The 18,615-nt window shown below is 39.2% G+C and overlaps 1 protein-coding gene across 2 annotated transcripts in view; it reads left to right on the top strand.

The window, feature by feature from the left end:
* LNX2 (ligand of numb-protein X 2) overlaps nt 1-17,499 on the top strand; it is an 86,048-nt gene extending 68,549 nt beyond the window's left edge. For both annotated transcript variants that reach the window (XM_036018350.1, XM_028504904.2), the window contains exons 6-10: nt 4,085-4,225; nt 7,701-7,878; nt 11,149-11,380; nt 13,145-13,303; nt 15,156-17,499. In XM_036018350.1, coding sequence (XP_035874243.1) covers nt 4,085-4,225; nt 7,701-7,878; nt 11,149-11,380; nt 13,145-13,303; nt 15,156-15,291 — 846 coding nt within the window. In that variant the 3' untranslated portion in view covers nt 15,292-17,499. The remainder of the gene's footprint in view (nt 1-4,084; nt 4,226-7,700; nt 7,879-11,148; nt 11,381-13,144; nt 13,304-15,155) is intronic.
* Nucleotides 17,500-18,615: the final 1,116 nt, after the last annotated feature.

Below are 18,615 nucleotides of genomic sequence, written 5' to 3'. Positions count from 1 at the left end.
TATAGAAAAACCATATTGTCATAAGAACATTGAAATAGATAAATTAGAAACCATCCAGAGAAGATTTTACATTCTGTAACCTGCCATGGAATTCAGCCCAATGTGGGTACCGCCTACAGAGATCAAGGTAGAACAAAAAATGTCTTTCTTTTAAAGCACAACAAAACACTACAAAGGAAATCAAGCATTAATGTATTTGAGCATCAGGAATTGAGTAGGTTGATAGTCACTAAAAATGTGCATACGACATAGAATTAAATAACAATGAAAATTTAAGACTGTACGAAAACCCAAGTCTCAATCCTCTTTAACTTGCTCTTTTTTTTAACTTTTTGGTTCGATGCAGTCATAACAGAAACACACACACAGCTGTATTGCATTGAGAGGAGATTCAGTTATTGGTCTTACTTGATAGACTTGAGATTTTAAGAAATTGCATGCCTTGAAATTTCTTGAAATCAGAGGTGGCATTTGGACCTTCATCTGGATACCCACCAGCTGCTGTCCAGTGAAGACAATTCCATCATGGAAGGAACAGGGTTGGGAAAAAAAGAAGAAAGTTAATCCAGTTATGGGACTTATTAAAGGAAACAGGAGTGCTGAGTTGGCTTATAAAGTGAGAAGTCAGATCAGTAAGATACAAAGAAATAGATTGACTTTATATATTTCAGGCAGTGTTAAAATACTCTAATTCCTAAATAGATGGTCCTCATTCATTTCTAACTAAAACATGAAAAATATAGATGCACAGGTAGAAAATACATTAAAAATGTTCATGATAACATGTTGTATATTTGTATGTTTATAATCCAAATAGTTAAACAGTTGCATCATGTCTCCCAAACTGTAGAAAACTGAATGTGCTCCATTTCAGTTTCTTCATGGGAAAAAAAAAATGTCTTAATGTTTTGGGGACTATAAAAATATGTACTCGATGTCTCAAAAAGAGAATCATAAAGACAAAATACGGAAAATAGAGAAGGAAGTTAAAATCACATTCAATGTAAACACCCCAAGATGTCAGCATCTATGTTTTGGAGATCATCGTTACGAACACTTTTGTGTATACTTAAATACACAAATACTTAACACATGCACCCACCTTGTAAACTCTGAGTTTCCACTTTTTCATTTAAGGTTTTATTTATTTATTTTTAGAGATGGAGGGAGGGAAGGAAAAAGAGAGAGAGAGAAACATCAATGTGTGGCTGCCTCTGGAAAGCCCCCTACTGGGGACCTGGCCCGCAACCCAGGCATGTACCCTGACTGGGAATTGAACCTCGACCTTTTGGTTCACAGCCCGTGCTCAGTCCACTGAGCTATACCAGCCAGGGCTTTAACTTTTTCTTTTTCTTTTTTTTTTTAATGAGGTGTTTTTATTGTTTGTTGTTTTTGTTTTTTTTAATTTTATTTTTAAGACTTGATTTATTTATTTTTAGAGAGGGAAGGGAGTGGGGAGAGAGAGAGGGAGAGGGAGAGGGAGAGAGAGGGAAACATCAATGTGCGGTTGCTGGGGGTTATGGCCTGCAACCCATGCATGTACCCTGGCTGGGGATCGAACCTGGGACACTTTGGTTCCCAGCCCGCGCTCAATCCACTGAGCTACGCCAGCCAGGGCTTAACTTTTTCTTCATGTCAACAGTATGTTGTAGACTTATCATGACAATAAGTATAGATTTACATCATGATTTTTAATAGCTGTGTAATTGGTGTGTTGTGTTCTATAACTTACATTTTGTTTTAAAGTTTAAGACATTTTGCTTAACTTCCCTTCAGAAAGATCATACCAATTTATACTCCCAACAACAAGTCATGCTATTTATTTATGAATTATGGGTGTTGTCATTTAGGCATTCTGCATTAAAAAAAAAAATCTTGTCTTCAACTCATTTCTTTTGCTGTGTTTGAAACCCTGGAGTATTAGATGTACAGCCTATTTAAATTTAGTTTATCTTTCACTGCCTGACTCATTTCACTTAGCATAATGCTTTCCAGTTCCATCCATGCTGTTACAAAGAGTAAGAGCTCCTTTCTTTCTGCTGCATAGTATTCCATTGTGTAAATGTACCATAGTTTTTTGATCCACTCATTTACTGATGGGCATTTAGGTGATCTCACCTATAAGTGGAACCTAATCAACAAAACAAACAGGCAAGCAAAATATAACCAAGAGACATTAGAAGTAAGAACAAAGTGACAGAAACCAGAGGGGAGGTTGGGAGGGGGTAATGGTGGGGGGGAGCAGGAAGGGTTTTCAGGAACATGTATAAAGGACACAGGGACGAAGCCAAAGGCGGGGAGGATCGAGGGTGCGAGGTGGGGATGGCTGGGTTGGGGGGAGTATGGGAGCAGGAATTGGAGACAACTATACTTGAACAACAATTAAAAAATACAGACTAAAAATAATAATAATAAATTTAGTTTAAGTGCAAATGTTGGTTCAGCATTTAAAGCGTAAATGCCCACTTCCATGACGTGCAAAGAATTTTGTCTTTTAAGCAATCTGGGAAGATCAGTGATTTATTTTCGTTTAAAGTTTGTGTAAACAGGAGTTTTCCACTGAAGTTGAAATACTGATTAGAAAGTATTTGGTAGTTATCAGGTATTAAGCAGAATGAAAATAGTCCTATTCATTGAAATGAAGTCACAAAGGGGAGCATCTCACCACTCCACACTGTGTGATCTGAATAATCTGAATTGTAAATATCAGGATTAGAAGTATTCTGTTTTGTTATTTATCCTCTAGATCAAGTCCCTACACTCTGCTTTGGATGTCTGGCTATGCTAACTTTCAGTTATTCTAAAGAACTTTGTCTGAAACGATTTAGTTTAATAAAATGCTTGGATAGGAAAGTGATTTTCAGTGAGGCCCTAAAAGTTAGTTATCACTGATTTTCCAATTTAAGAACTAAAAATAGAGTAATTTCTTAACCTTATTGACTATAGTTATGGGAAGTTCCCCTCTTTCTGCCATAATTCCTTGAAGGTAGGCTATTATATTTTCCCATAGGAGTAATAATAATAAAATTGGGAACTGCGGTCATGATCAAAAATCAGCATTAAATAAATTAGGCCTGTACATTAAATGCAAAGATAACATAATTTTAAATAAATATTAAGTAACATTTTAAAAATATACTAGATATGAATCTATGTTTAAAATGTAAATATATAGATAATAGACCTCTAAATTCAAAATAATAGTCATGAACCTCTAAAGTAATGTACGGTAGTACTTGAGAACATGTGTGTGGGTGTGTCATATGCAATACAGTGTGTATATGTGTGATAAGACATACATACCTTGTCATACAGGATCTCTATAATCCTTCTTTTCAGGACTGTTTAAGCCACAGGTGGCAAACACAAGGCCCTGGGGCTGAAATCCGGCCCTCCACCTTGTTTTATCCGGCCCAGCACCTTGTTTCTACCAGCGGCAGTGCCAAGCTCCTAGCCCCTAGTCAAGGAGTAGTCACATTTGTACAGTCCTAAAATGACATTGGGCCCGTTGAAGGCAGCTGGCTGATGTGGCCCCCGGTGGAAATGAGTTGGACACCCCTGGTGTAAACTGATGTCCTGTATTGATTCAGATCTATCACAAGCAGAAACAAAGCTGTGTGTTGTTTTGCTGATTATTACTTCCAAAGTAGCCACCATGAGATTGATTTCAAAAGTCACAAGGGATTATAATCAAGTTTTTAATTAGTTCTTCCTTTCTGTGTTCTTTCCTTTGTCATCCCCCTCTCAATGCCAAGGCCGATATTGAAAGGAAGTATTTTTTAAAAATCAAGAAAACAAGGGGAGATGAGAACACAGGCAGTTTTACTGCTTTGCTTGGTTATTTTGGAGGTAGGATTGGGGAGGGCATGTCTAAGAGCTGTGTATGTGTGATACTCAACTGCAGAAGTTTTCACATATTAATCCATTAGACAAACCCCCGTCCTCCCCACCACTGGGTACTTGCAGTCACTACCCAGCCGAGGCTCTGCTATAATGGTAGTGCATTGGAAATGATGCTGCCTATAATTTTTACAATGAGAAGTGTCACTAATGACAGGTGGTAATGTCTATGTGTTTTCTCCAGGCTAGTGGAGAGAGGGTGAATTTAACGATTGCTAGACCAGGGAAAGCCCAGCCGGGTAATGCTGTCCGAGAAGCAGGAGCTCCGAGCAGCAGCCAGCACCATGCACAGGCGCTGTATTACAGCAGACCCAGCTCACATAAGGTGAGGTGTTCTGTGTGTGTGTGTGTGTTGTAATTTATCCGCCCACAAAGGATCATTGTTACAAGCTGGTAAAATTTAAATGAGGGCTGTCCTTCTGTTGGAGAAGGCGAGCATGAGTGTTGAGGATGTGAGATGTGGATGTTTTGCTGCCTTGGAGAGCAACTGTATTGTTTCAGGTCCTCAGTCAGTAGGGACAGTTTCTTAGTGAAGAGGGTCCCTCTGCCAGGTGATTGACAAGAAGTGTTTGATCTTCCAGAAAAAGTTTTATATGTGTTTAGTCCTGCTCGAAAGTGGGTTTTGTCTTGGGTTGCTCATTTAATGTAACAGTTATCAGATTGAAAAAACAAAATGAAGACAGTGATGGACAGGTCTATACTTAGCAATTGAGCAGGCTGCCTACAACAACAGAATTAGACATGTGATTATTAAACATATAAATCATACATTTTGATAGGTATTAGTATAGCACATTTCTTTTTATATTATAGCTTATATGGGAATTATTTAAAATTCTCATATATTGAGCATTTTTACAGCTTCTTTAATATTTCACTGGTATTATATTCCTAGGACATGTTTATCTGTACTGAGAATTTTGATACTCTAACTTTAGTTGCAAAAATCAAAAAAGGGTGGTACTCTACTGCATTTTTGATATTATGTTCTTTATTTGATCCTTCACTTAAACTCAGTTTCTGGTAGGCCGGGATTTTTTCAACCATGATGTTCACCCAACCATTTGAACATACAGGCTAAATGTGAGCTTCCAAGGAAAGTCACTTTCCTTGAGTAAAATTAAATTGTGTTACCAAACAAAAAGTTATCCATTAGTCTGCTTAAAAACCATAGAAATTCCCTATGTGCCAAGATGGCTTTTTAATGTTAAGTTCAGTATTTGAGAAAGTAATTACCTTTGGAATGTCACAGGCACCCTAGGGAAGCATTGCTCAAAGATGGGGGTATTTTTGAGCCATCAGGTTTATCTGGTTTTCTGAGCTTCAGTGCAGACTTGTCACTCACTGGCCTTTGGTTTAGTTAATACTTATGTGAAATTACAACCACACACTTCGTTCTCATTTCTGAACAAAAACCAAAATGTATGAAGGAAACCTATAATTTTGCATTCCTAATGGAGACTGTGATAAAGGAGTTAGTGTTTTGAATAGAAATTTTTGATAGGAGTTGTTTCAGATAGCTTGTCCTTGCTTTACAAGATATATATTCCAAGGAATGATAGTATAAGCCAAAAGTTGATTATTGAATCTTTTCTGTCATTGAATTCTATAATAATTTGAGATATCGATGTCTGACATTACAGTTTTAAGGCATAAGACAATTTTAAAAACTCAGTCACTTCAACATTCACATAGATATCTGCTTGCTTCATTTTGTTTGGGGTACATATATTTTTCTCTTTTAATTCTGCTAATTCTTATTCTCTTTAATTTTATGTGATGGTGTTTTAAATAGCAATGCTGAATTTATTCTTAGTCTAGGTACTCTGCAAACCTAGTTAGGTAGAACAGCCACATAAAATGTACTTTAAGTGTTAATTTAGATATTTACTCTTGCACTTGTTATGTAAACTCCTGATTTGGAAAAATAAAAGTCTCTTAGGGAAGCAAACATAAAGTTCACCAAAACAACCTGTTCATGAGACTAGAATCATTAAAAATAAAGGTCTGCTACTAAGCTTCTTAGTAGCTGCTTGGACAGACATTCATATGGTGCTGAATGCTGAGACCTTTCCTTGAAGCTCACTGAGTGTGATTGCTGAAGTTAGGTTTGGTTCTGAGGAAAACAGTGCATTCATGTCAGCCCTCAGGAATAAAACCACCACCCTTAAATGGTGACACACCTGGGAGTGGAAATGCTTCAGTAAATGCACTCAAGGCTGAGTTCACATGACTTGTCTTCATAATGAAATGGTTTTGCCCAGTTTCGGAGCATACTAACAGATTTGATACTTCAATATAGGAGACCACTTAAGACATTCACAAGTGTTCTACTAGGTCATAACATTCTCCAGGAATGCTCTGCTGTACCACAGGCAGTTCGCTTGATAAAATTTCAGGACGGCAGGGATTTCAGGACCAGAGAAAGGCACTGGCCTAGAATTCCAGGACCTGGTTAACAGATCTGTGGTTGTCAACTCTGACTTTATGCCGCTGAAGGAAATGTTACAGTTCTGTAAATATAATTCTTATATTTCCATTGTTAACATTGTTAATAACATTAATATAATTATTTCATCATCTCTAACATTCTCTTATAGTTGGTAAGTGTTAGAAACCTTTCGAGACCTTACCTTGTACTATTAACATGTAGTGGGATAGTGCCTGTGTGCTGTGGGTGTCTATAAATAATAGACGTACATAGTGCACCATACTACATGAATACATACAAACCCTGTACTAATATATATTTTTTAAAACTCACATCCATTCAAATTCCAGTGCAGTCACTTGTATGATTTGGGGTAACTTCCATGACCTTTCTAAGGTTATTTCCCTGTCTGTAAAGGGGGACAGTGGGAGAAGGAAGTGAAATAATGTATGTAGAGCCATTAGCTTTGCACAGAGTAAACCCTCAGTAAAAGTTAGCTATTGTTATTTTAATATTAATATCGCATATGTATTCCTTGTTTTGTATTGGATTCTAATTCAGAAATAAAAGTGATGTATTAGTCTTTTCCTCCAGGGGTGTCACAGTGATAAGTAGCAGTAACAAATGTCACAAAAAAATAGCTTTACCTTAAGGATGTAGTTTGTTAGGAATTTATTTCCCTGTCAATAACTTCTTTAAAAATTCAGTTATTTCATATCCTTTTAGCTTTTCATGAAGGTTTTGAAGGTGGACTTGCAGCCACTTCATGATGGATTATTCTGATAATCCTCATCAGTAAGAATCAAGATAAATCTGTAGCTTGTTTCTGGCAGTTGGCAAAACATTTTACTTTTGTACCAATCTGTCAACTTTTCTTTCAAAGAATATGGGAGAAAGATGGAAGAAAAATTAATTGGCTCTTAAGAATCTTAAGAATCTTAAAGAATCTTAGGGATCTTAGGGATCTCTTAGGGATCTTTATTCTAAAGAATAAAGGGATCTTAAGAATCTTAAAACTCAAATGCATTACTTTTATAGAATTGACCATATGTTGGAGTTTAAGGTAACCGTACAAACGATGTGCCTATTTTACTTTAACCTCCACATGTCAACAGTCCTGAGTTGCTTCAGTTTCATAAATCCTCATAGGAAAATATGCTAGTCCTAAGTTTGACATAGTGATCAACAGCGATCGTTGCAGTGTTTGTACTTACGAGGAATTGTGTATTACTTTCAGTTCTATAGTAAGTGATAAATAAAATGACTCACAGTTGCCACACAAGTTTTTACATTAGTTTAAGCTGTCCTCTTTGCTGTGTATTATTTATTCCAATGAATATATTCAATGAATTTTTCTCTCATGAATTAGGATCTTACCCAGTGTGTTACGTGCCAAGAAAAACACATCACTGTAAAGAAGGAGCCGCACGAGTCCCTGGGAATGACCGTGGCTGGGGGCAGAGGCAGTAAGAGTGGTGAGCTGCCCATCTTCGTGACCAGCGTGCCGCCTCATGGCTGCCTTGCGCGTGATGGCAGGATCAAGAGAGGTAAGATAGGCTCTTCAACAATTTCACCACATCTTCTCCCTGAATTCAGCTTTGTACATATGGACATGACTTTTTTTCCCTTTAAAACGTCCTTTGCATATGCAGACAAAAAGCCTCTTTATAAGGTTAGAAAAATGCCTAATGCTGAAGCTTAGCGTTTTCTAACAGTTATTTAAAGTGTTGGATTGTTTTACATTGGAAAAGACTCTTAAGAGATTTCTGTTGCCCATGTTGTGGTAGCCTATGACCATGTCCAAAATACAAATGTTACTCACAATAAACTGGGAGGGGCTCACAGAGGAGGTGGGGCAGAACACAAACTTTAAAAGGTAGTGGGGCCCTGGCGGCTGTGCCTCAGTGGATTGAGTGCCGGCCTGTGAACCAAAAGGTTACTGGTTTGATTCCCTTCCGGGCGGGTGTTTGTGTTGCGGGCTGGCTCCCTAGTGGGGGCACATGAGAGGCAACCACACATTGATGTTTCTCTCCCTCTCTTTCTCCTTCCATTCCCCTCTCTCTAAAAATAAATAAATCGAATCTTTAAAAAATAAAAATAAAATTAAAAAAAAAACAATAAAAGGTAGTGGGTTTAGGGATTAGCAGTGCATTTACAAGTTCACACTGTGCATCAATACTATATAATTTGTATAGTGGGGGTGGGAGTGGTAAAGACAGCATTCCTCATACACTTGGTTTGTTCATGTAGAAAGGCAGTCTTAAAAGCTATTTTTTGAAGAGCGAGGTTGGATTCCTGCCTCACAACACACGTAAGAATTAACTGACAATGGGTCTCAGACCTAAATGTAAGATCTTCAGATAAGTATTGAAAAACATAAGTGTAAATACTCACAACCTTGAATTAGAGAATGGTTTTCTTAGATGTAACACTAAAAATGCAAGCAGCAACAGAACAGATAAACTGGACTTCATCAGAATTACAAATTTGATGAAAGACACACACCAGCAAGAAAGTAAAAGCAATGGGAGAAAATATTTGTTAATCATGTGTCTGATGAAGGACTTGTATCTAGAGAACATGAAGAACTCTTTTTATTTTAATCATTGTTCAAGTACAGTTTTCTCCCTTTTACTCCCATTCCAGCCCACCCACCCAACCCTCCCCACTTCCCTCCCATTACCACCCTCCCCCTAGCTTTTGTCCATGTGTGCTTTAAATTTGTTCCTGTAAACCCTTCCCATTCTCCCCTGAAATTCCCTCTTCTCTCCCCTCTGGTCACTGTCAGTCTGTCCCCTCTTTCAGTGTCTTTGGTCATATTTTGCTTGTTTCTTTGTTTTGTTGTTTAGGTTCTTGTTAAAGGTGAGATCATATGATATTTGTCTTTCACTGCCTGGCTTGTTTCGCTTAGCATAATGCTTTCCAGCTCCATCCATGCTGTTGCAAAGGGTAGGAGCTCCTTCTTTCTTTCTGCTGCATAGAATTCCATTGTGTAAATGTACCATAGTTTTTTGATCCATTCATTTACTGATGAGCATCTAGGTTGCTTCCAGCACCTAGCTATTGTAAATTGTGCTGCTATGAACATCGGGGTGCAAAGGTTCTTTTGTATTGGTGTTTTAGTAGAACATGAAGAACTCTTACAACTCAATAAATATAAAGGCAAATAACCTAGTTGAAAAATGGGCAAAGGATCTGAATAGGCATTTCTCTGAAGGAGATATACAAATGGCCAATAATCCTAGGAAAAGAAACTCATTGGTTATTATTGGTTATTAGGGAAATGCATATCAAAAGCACTTCACACCCACAAGGATGAATATAATAAAAAAGGCAGACAGTAACAAACATTGGCAAGGATGCAGAAAAATTGGAACCTTCATACAATTGCCAGCAGGAATGTAAAATGGTACACTTGTTTTGGAAAACAGTTCAGCAGTTCCTCAAAAAGTGAAACATAGTGATACTGTATGATCTAATAGTTCTGTTCCTGAAGAAATGAAAATGTGGTGGCACATAAACTTCTATGTGAACTTTCATAGCAGTGTTCCCATAATAGCCGAAAAGTGGAAACAACCCACATGTCTAGCTAGTGAATGGATTAATACAGCGTGGTAATACGATGGGATATTATTTGGCTGTACAAAGGAATGAAGTATTGACACAGGCTACAATACAGGTGGACCTTGAAAACATTATGCCTACGGAAAAAAGCCAGCCAGTCACAAAAGACCATGTGTTGGCTCCATTTATGTGACCTGCCCAGAATGGGCGGGTCTATAGAGAGAGAACTAGAGTAGTGGTTACTTAGGGCTGGTAGAAGGGAAGTGACTGCTGAGTCGTACCTGTTTTCTGGGGTTCATCTTAAAATGACGTGTGGTGGTTGTACACCTCTGTGACTAAACACCATAAAGCTGTAGCTTTAAATGAATGAATTGAATGTTATATGAATAATATCTTAATAAGGCTGCTATTTTTTTTAAAGTTATTTGTCTAGTAATGGAACTGGGAGCAGTTTTATTTCCTTCTTGTTATTTACTGTGTTTTCTAAATTTTCTACAGTGAGAATGCTTTACTTTAATAATCTGAAAAATAAATGATGTTTCAGGAGAGGAGGGTTTTCTGAGTCTCTCTTGGTACAAAGCGTGCTTCCCAGAGGAGGAGTCCTTCCCTCTCCAGCCTTTTATTTAATCCTCACTGTCCTTTTTCTTATATACCCTGACAGAGGAACAAACACTTTTTTTCTTTCTTAAGCAAGACAAGATGTGCAGACCACAAGTTTCATTCCTTCGTGTAGGCCCAAGGATATCCTTTTTACATAGTGTGATATGTTTGCACTGAGTGAACTATGTAGGGCTGTCTTTGTGTATAAGGCTGTATAAATATAACCTAAAAGAGAATATAAATATTCATTTCTAAATACAAAGTATCAAGTAATTTTTGAGTTGGGAAGAACAGCAGAAATCATGGAATCTCAGAGAAGAGAAATGCACGGGCCAGGGCTGTGCCCAGCTAACCCAGTGACGTGCCAGGGCTCAGGGTGTGGGCTTCTGGGTGAGTCTCGGTGCCTTGAGCCATACTCCTCCTATATGCTATGAAATTATTTTAAGTTTTTAAATTGTTGTGGAGTGTTTTTCATGAATTGGATTTTTTTTCAGTATTATAAAAATCATAAAGAAGTAAAAAATGATCCTTTACCTTATCTCATCTGAGACATTGAAACCAGCTTTTGTTGATTAATTTACCAGTAGGAGAATTTGCAGGAAAATAATCACTTGGTAGCTCAGTGCATTTTTTTTGTCTCATCCTTTCAATAGGTGATATATTATTGAATATCAATGGAATTGATTTGACCAGTTTAAGTCACAGTGAGGCTGTTGCTATGCTGAAAGCCAGTGCTGCATCCCCCACTGTTGCCCTGAAAGCACTTGAGGTGCAAGTTGTCGAGGAGGCCACGCAGGCAGCAGACGAGCCACCAAGCACGTTCAGTGAAAATGAGTATGACGCCAGCTGGTCCCCATCCTGGGTCATGTGGCTTGGGCTTCCAAGGTACTGGCAGCTTTTCTGTTGTTTTACGAAATAACCATAATGACAACCTTTATTAGTATGGAACCCAGTAAATTCACTCACTTAGGGGGTGGAAAAGACTTTGGTTAGATAAAAGTACCAACATCACATCAAGTTACAAAAGAGAATGGTAATTTTTCCTAGGTGCTTATATTTAAAAGATAAATTTAATAATAAGAACTAAGCTAAAAGACATAACTGTTTATAAAAATGAATAAAGCCATCTGTCCAATTTCTGTTAAGGCTGGCAAGTGGGCAGCCATGAGATGGACACTCCATCTCCTGCTCAGGAACTCGGTCCTTGTCGGTGTTCGCTCCTACCCACTCCCGGCCCTCCTGTGCACGGGGTCGGGGCGCGGGTCGGAGCGCGGGGTTGGAGCGCAGGGCCTTGTCCCATCCCAGAAGTCTTTCTAAAAGCCCTATGTTCCTAATGCTTTTAACTCTCCTAAAATAGCAGGGTGTAAACTCAGTTTTTATTGGACATAATCTTAAACCCAATCATTGGCGATCGAGAGTAGCTGCTGCTGACCACAGTTGTGAAGAATTCGCTACTTTGCGACTGACCAGCCAAGGCACTGGTAGCAGCGTCTGGTCACCAAAGCACCTAGAGCCTCCAGGTGCTTGTAGCGTAGTTTGCTTGAGACAGGGAGACTGCATGTCACTCTCTTTGTTTTCAAATAGGTTTAGAGTCTTAGCATATAAAAGAATCCTGAACCTGAGTGATGATGAAACATTTTGACTCTTAACAAAGTATGAAAATTACTCATTTAAAATAAAAATAAAGAATAAAAATGTGCCAATTTCTGGGCTACCTAGCTTTATTTGGAATAAATTTGTAATAACTAGAATTTGTATAGTGCTCTGAGGTTTATAAAGCATTTTCACGGAAAGAACAACAAAGAAACAAAGATATTATTGGATTATTCCATAGTATTGGATTATCCAATTGGATTATTAGATTATTTGTTTATAATCTAACTTGCTGACTTGTCTTCTTGGTTAAAAAAAAAACAAAGAGGCCTAAAATTGTAGTAGAATTCATGTCTCAGGGACTTGTAGGGACCTTGCATGTGGACTTTGTGGGGATTTTTTTTATGACAAAGATGTTTTAACTACTTTATATCTGTTTATTCTGTGCAGCAAAACCAAAATAGGTTTTTTGTTACTATTTCCCAGATTGATTTTCCTATTTTGTCAGTTAGAGTCACTCTTAAAATGAAAGCATTTTAGGTGAAGGAGGAAAAAAACCACAACTTTTAATTCCTTGTGTAGATTAAAAATAGGGATCTTACATTTGGGGGGAATCTGCTTCGATGCTCGTTTCTTTCATCCAAGCGCTGAGGTCAGCGGGGCTGGACCCCGCACACCGCCTTTTAGTAGAGGCAGATTTTGAAGATACAGATGGGCATCAGATCGGAATACCTGTTGGCAGTGCAGGGAGCGAACACAGGCTCAGAACCATCTCACACAAATTTCTGAGGTGTAACTCATGACCCAGTTTATTTAAACCCTCTGTGTGTGTGTGTGTGTGTGTGTGTGTGTGTTCACTTGGGAAGAGAAGACTGAAGAAAGTGAAAGAAATTTCAGTCTACCTAGGACAGCATCTGTGTTGGAAAATGGGTGGTCAAAACGATGCCTTCAGAAGGAAATGAAGCAGCCCTTTCCCTTTTCTGTCGGTGGGAGTATGACCCAGTGTAGAGCTCCAACAAAGATGAATTGTTTCCTGGTGTTTGTGTTTGGTTGCAGTTCCCTTCACAGCTGCCATGATGTAGTTTTACGACGGAGCTACTTGGGAAGTTGGGGCTTCAGCATTGTTGGTGGATACGAAGAGAACCACACCAATCAGCCTTTCTTCATTAAAACCATTGTCTTGGGAACGCCTGCTTATTATGACGGAAGACTGAAGTGAGTCTTGTATTGCTGACGTGATAGACACAGTCCAGACCAGGGGCCAGCTCCAAAGGCAGCTGTCTGTTCTTGCACTTCGAGTTTTACTGGAACGTGGCCACATTCACTCATTACATGTTGTCTGCCACTGCTCCTGAGCTGCAGTGGCAGAGCTGAGTTGCTGTGACAGAGACCATGTGATTGCAAAGGCTAAAACGTGTGTTTGCCGCCTGGCCCTCGGCAGAAAAAATCTTCCAGCTCAGATGCAGGCTGAAGCACTGCCTGCACCGTCTGGCCACTCATAGTTTATTCCGCTCATCTCGTGGCGTGGCTGCACCTGAGTCACCGCCCCGCACACACTGTGGTGGGACTGACTAGTGTGGAACAGCCTTGCCCCGCAGCCCACTCAGGTCCAGTCCTGTCGCTAGATGGCTCTGCTTTGTTTTTCTCCGCAGCGCTTGGGTCTGCCTAAGGATGTATTTATGCAAGCTCCCCTCAGCGAAGGGGAAGGGATTTTATTACATTTATTGTTACGTCCCTGGCACCCAGAATAGTGCCTTACATATGTACTAAGGTCACAATAAATATTTATTGTTTTTTAAAATCCTCACCTGAGGATATGCTTCAGTGATTTGAGAGAGGGAGAGAGAGAGAGAGAGAAACAGAGAAACATCGATGTGACAAACACCGATCAGTTGCCTCTCGTGCACCCCCTGACTGGTATTCGAACTCACAGCCTTTTGGTGCACGGGATGAAGCTCCAACCAACTGAGCCACCCGGCCAGGGCTCAATAAATATTTGATGAACAAATGTTTGATAGTTGGCAGTGTGCCAGGCACAGTGCCCATGCTTGTGATAGATTGTACGTATTACTGCATCCCCTTTATAACCCTCCGAAGTGTTTGTAAACGGTGTTGTTTAGTCCTGGTTTATAAATACGATAACTAAGGCTTAGAAGGGTTAAGAAACTTGCCCACAATCAAATGGCTGAACGTGGTTGACGGCGGTTCAAACCCAGGACTGCCTGGCTCCGGAGCCCTTCCCGTTAACCCCTCTGCCAGTTGTCACCACCGGGCAGAAAGGACGCACTGGTCCACATGCAGCCGCTTTTCTTTTTTCAAAGCTCAGGTGCTGGGAGAAGAATGAGGTGTTGCGCCAAGGGAGGAGGTGGGTGGTTGCAAGTTCTTAGTGCCTAGTTTTTGGGGAAGAAACCAGTTGTCAAAAAGTAAATGGTGAAATCAAATGCTGTACAACTGGAGAATTTACAGTGTTTGCAAACAGCAAGTGACATCAAAATAATGTTGTGAAAAGTTGATCAGAGTTGATGTGCCCCAGATCAATCCTTTATCAGATTATTTTATAAAATAGAAAAAGCATTATTTTATGAGGAAAGCGTAGGAGAAAATGAATTAACCACTGTTTTAGCTAAATTAACCAGTTTGGGTTTTGGTTAATTAGTTCATAATTTGCATTCCACCTACTTCCAAAGGGAAATTGAGATAGCTAACAGTAAAATAGCATATTCACATTTCAAACTAAAGATAAAACATCATAAAAGATTTATTCACCGAGTTATATTTTGTTTATGCTTATATGAAAGTTGCCTTCTTGCCCTTGAAATAACCCACCAGTTACAGCAGAGGGTGGTGCAGGGGCGTCCTTGCTTGGCCATGGAAAACCAACACGGGCTTAAAAGATCACGCCAGACATTTTTCAGAGTAGATAACACACCTTAGTCAGTGACGGTTAATCGTTAAGTGAAACTGGGATTTTCATGTTAAACAAATCTCGGAGTAATGGTTTTAATACTACGGAAATCATGACAGCCTGTTTCTGTTTCTCTTTCTGTCTGTGTCTGTCTGTTTCTAGATGTGGAGATATGATCGTGGCCGTGAATGGCCTGTCAACTGTGGGCATGAGCCATTCTGCGCTGGTCCCCATGCTGAAGGAGCAGAGGAACAAAGTCACTCTGACCGTGATTTGCTGGCCTGGCAGCCTGGTGTAATTTTGAAATCAATTCTGAGTTAAACATCTTTCTTTTCCTAGGTTTTGGAAAGAAAACCCTTTAGTTTTATTGTGTTTCTAGTTGTTCAGAGCCACTGACACAGCTGGTATTTACAGGGCCCAAAACCACTAACGTTGTCCTTCTGTTGTTATTTAAGTGGTTTTCCTCAAGTGAGCCACATTTCTTTGAGCTTGAAAACAGTCTTCCACTAATCCTGTGAGTTCATATTTTCAAAATGTGACCAATAATAATGAAGTCTGCCCAAACCGTGACCCAGCTGGCTAGATTAGAGGACTTTTGGTGGCTCTTTATTTTCACTGACTGAGTCACAAAAGGAGCTACTCGTGCCCAAGACCGGTGTCAGTGAAGAGACTAGGAGTAGCATTTGCTCTTGCTGGTATACCAGTGCCGCGAATGGATACATCCTAAATGCAGATGGTAACTGTCTCCCATTGTCCGTAGGTGCCAACATTTCACAACTTCGGGCTGCTTATAAAGTGATTTTTCTGGCTTATTTCTTCTTCAGTCTCTCAGTGTTCATAGATGTTGAAAATATAAGTTTAACACCACAAAAGAGATTTATAAAAAAATAACATACCATTATTAGAATAGTAGAGAATGAAAGATAACTTTACCCAGAGACAGGAATTTGGGCGATAATTATAGTTTACTGCTGGAGATGGTTAAAAGCTGTGTTTACTTGAACAGTCCAAAAGCATTAAAGATTCCCTTCCAAAGGAATGTTTTATATAGGAAAATTTTGAAGCAGTTTTTGCTAAGAATAATTTTCTAGAGTTTGTATTATCCTTCTATCAGCAAACTTAGCTGGAAACATTTCAGTGATTTATGCAGTTAGATTAGATGATAAAGCTAAAACCATATTGCTATTCAGTACATATATATCACAGCTAAGTAGGAGAAGCTAGACCTTTTTTATCTTATTCTGGTTAGATTCCTGAGTGTTTTAGAAGCTCTTATTTTTCCGCATTATTTCTTTACTTATGAACTTAATTATTTTTAAGAAAAAGTAAAAAGCTCTCTTTTTTAATCTGAAATGTAGGTTTTAGATGTGAATATCTTTCAATCAGTTTTTGGTCACTAGGTTATTTCATATTTTTTGAGATGTTTTTGAAAACTGTGACCAGCCCATTTTGTTTGTCCTTTATTCAGTATGGTTGTCCTTTGAACACATAAAGGAGTAAATTAAGAGGAAAATATTCCTACCGTATTAATATTATGCATACTTGAAAAAAGTTTCATTAGAAACCGAGTTCAGAATCTGAGCTGATTTACAAGTGACCTCTGTCTCACGTGGCATCGATGGTCGGAGAACGTGTGTGTGAGCACCACAGCGTGTGGCGCAGCGTGTGGTGCAGCGTGGCCACTTCGTGTCGAACCTAGCAGCTGTGTTGCTGGGGCTCATTGTATTCTAGCATGTCACTGATTATTCCAGTTAGTTTTATAATGATTTTTAAAAATATATCTCTTTTGAATACCTAAGAGATGTTGTTGGCAATAATCGTTGCCAACTTGTTCGACCCCTCAGCCACACTGCAGCCTGCAGATGACGGAGGCGCAGCGGAAGGCCCCGTGCAGTACATTACTGTCGCATCGTGATTGACTTTGGAGGCAATTTGATATTGAAGTGCTTTGATATCCTAATTGACACAGAACAAGTTTTTTTCCTGATCTCCAAGTAGAATTTTGTAACCCACTTTGCTATGTTTTTAAACATTTTGTAAGGATGTGTTATTTCTTGGGGAGTGGTCATCCATCAACAAATATCCAAATTGCTACTTTGTTATATATAAAATACTTTTATTGAACCCAATGATATAATAAGTATTTTGAAAGAAGAAATTTTTTTCAATATTATTCAGTATTTTTATCATGGAAATCTTGAAATCAGCTTAAGCTAATTTGGTTTTATTACAAAAGACTATAGCTTTTGGTCAGAATGATATTTGGTGATGGAAATGTTTCCATAATTTATTGTTACTGTTGAAACATTTGAATTTGAATTTTTTCATTTAAAGCTTAAGTAGTTAAATATTTCAATTTGTTCTGTGCCTTCAGTTTAAATTATTTCAGGATTTTTTTTCAGATAAGTTTAAATAATGGTGTGATAATCTTTCTTGATGGAAATAAAAGTCATCGTTTCCGTAATAGCAACACTGTATCTTTTCTGGAACAGCAGATGTTGATTCAGTGTGTGATGCTTGTTTTCGTTGTGGCACCACCGTTGTCATTACAATACCCCCAGCTTGAAATCTCGGGGTCGCAAGTCCATCTTCTAGTCGTGGTTCCCGTAGGCAGCACACACGTGTGACCCTGCTGACTCTTGCTCCTTTCGCCTGTGCAGAACCTCTAGGCGTGTGGCTGCCGAGTACCAACCTGAAATGCGACTAATACTTATGTTGAAATGAAAATACCTTGGATATATTGAATTATACAACATATATTATTAAAGTTAATTTCACCCATCTATTTTTACTTTTTAAAACGTGGTTACAAGAAGACTGTGAGGGACACGTGCGGCTTGCCCAGCATTTCTCTCGCCCTCGCCCTTTCACCGGCACAGCACTACCAGCCAGGCAGTCCTGACATGGCTCCTCTTCTTCTGGAGTTTTGATCATTCCCCGCATTAAAAAATTATTTCATTAAAAGAAAGTTGTCCCTGGCTTTTTAGTAAATTACGTTCAAAGCAAGACCACTGTGTCTGACTCCTAATCTGGTTTTCCAGACAACTCTGCAGTCTCATTTAACCCCTGGTACCCCAGGCCACGCCCGCATGCTGCCCCCATACACGCTGTTACAGAGTTCCTCTGCCACTTCCCGCAGTGCCCTCCCTCTGTGCCTCGCACAGGGGCCCGCATTTGGAGCTGTAGCCTGAACACAGCCCTGTCGTAGCTTGCTCTTACCTCCACTTCCACTTTCAAGAGAATTATCCTTGTGATGGGACCTCAACTAGCCTTCATAGTTGTGCAAGAAACCAGAACTATCTTCTGGAGGGCAGGCCCCTTGTAGTACAGGCTGCCCTTGCTAGGTGAGTGTCCTAGGAGCCCATCTGTATCAGTGCACCAGCTGGCATTGTTGTGAGAGGCTGCATTTGGCTTCAGTGAATTTTTTTTTCTTCTAACACATTTGCCCATTTCATGATGGGTGATTTCTGAGCACTGAGTGAGTGTTCATCAGTTTTTGACCAAAAGCAGCATGGCCCCCATGCCCCACCATCCCTATTCACCCAACCTTACCCTGAGCAACTTTTTTTTTTGTTTCCCCAGATGAAAAAAAGTCCTCAAGGGAAATGTTTTGCTATATGGA

The sequence above is a fragment of the Phyllostomus discolor genome, chromosome 2 (genome assembly GCF_004126475.2).
Source record: "Phyllostomus discolor isolate MPI-MPIP mPhyDis1 chromosome 2, mPhyDis1.pri.v3, whole genome shotgun sequence".
NCBI lineage: Eukaryota > Metazoa > Chordata > Mammalia > Chiroptera > Phyllostomidae > Phyllostomus > Phyllostomus discolor.
This window is presented reverse-complemented; position numbering and strand designations above follow the sequence as displayed.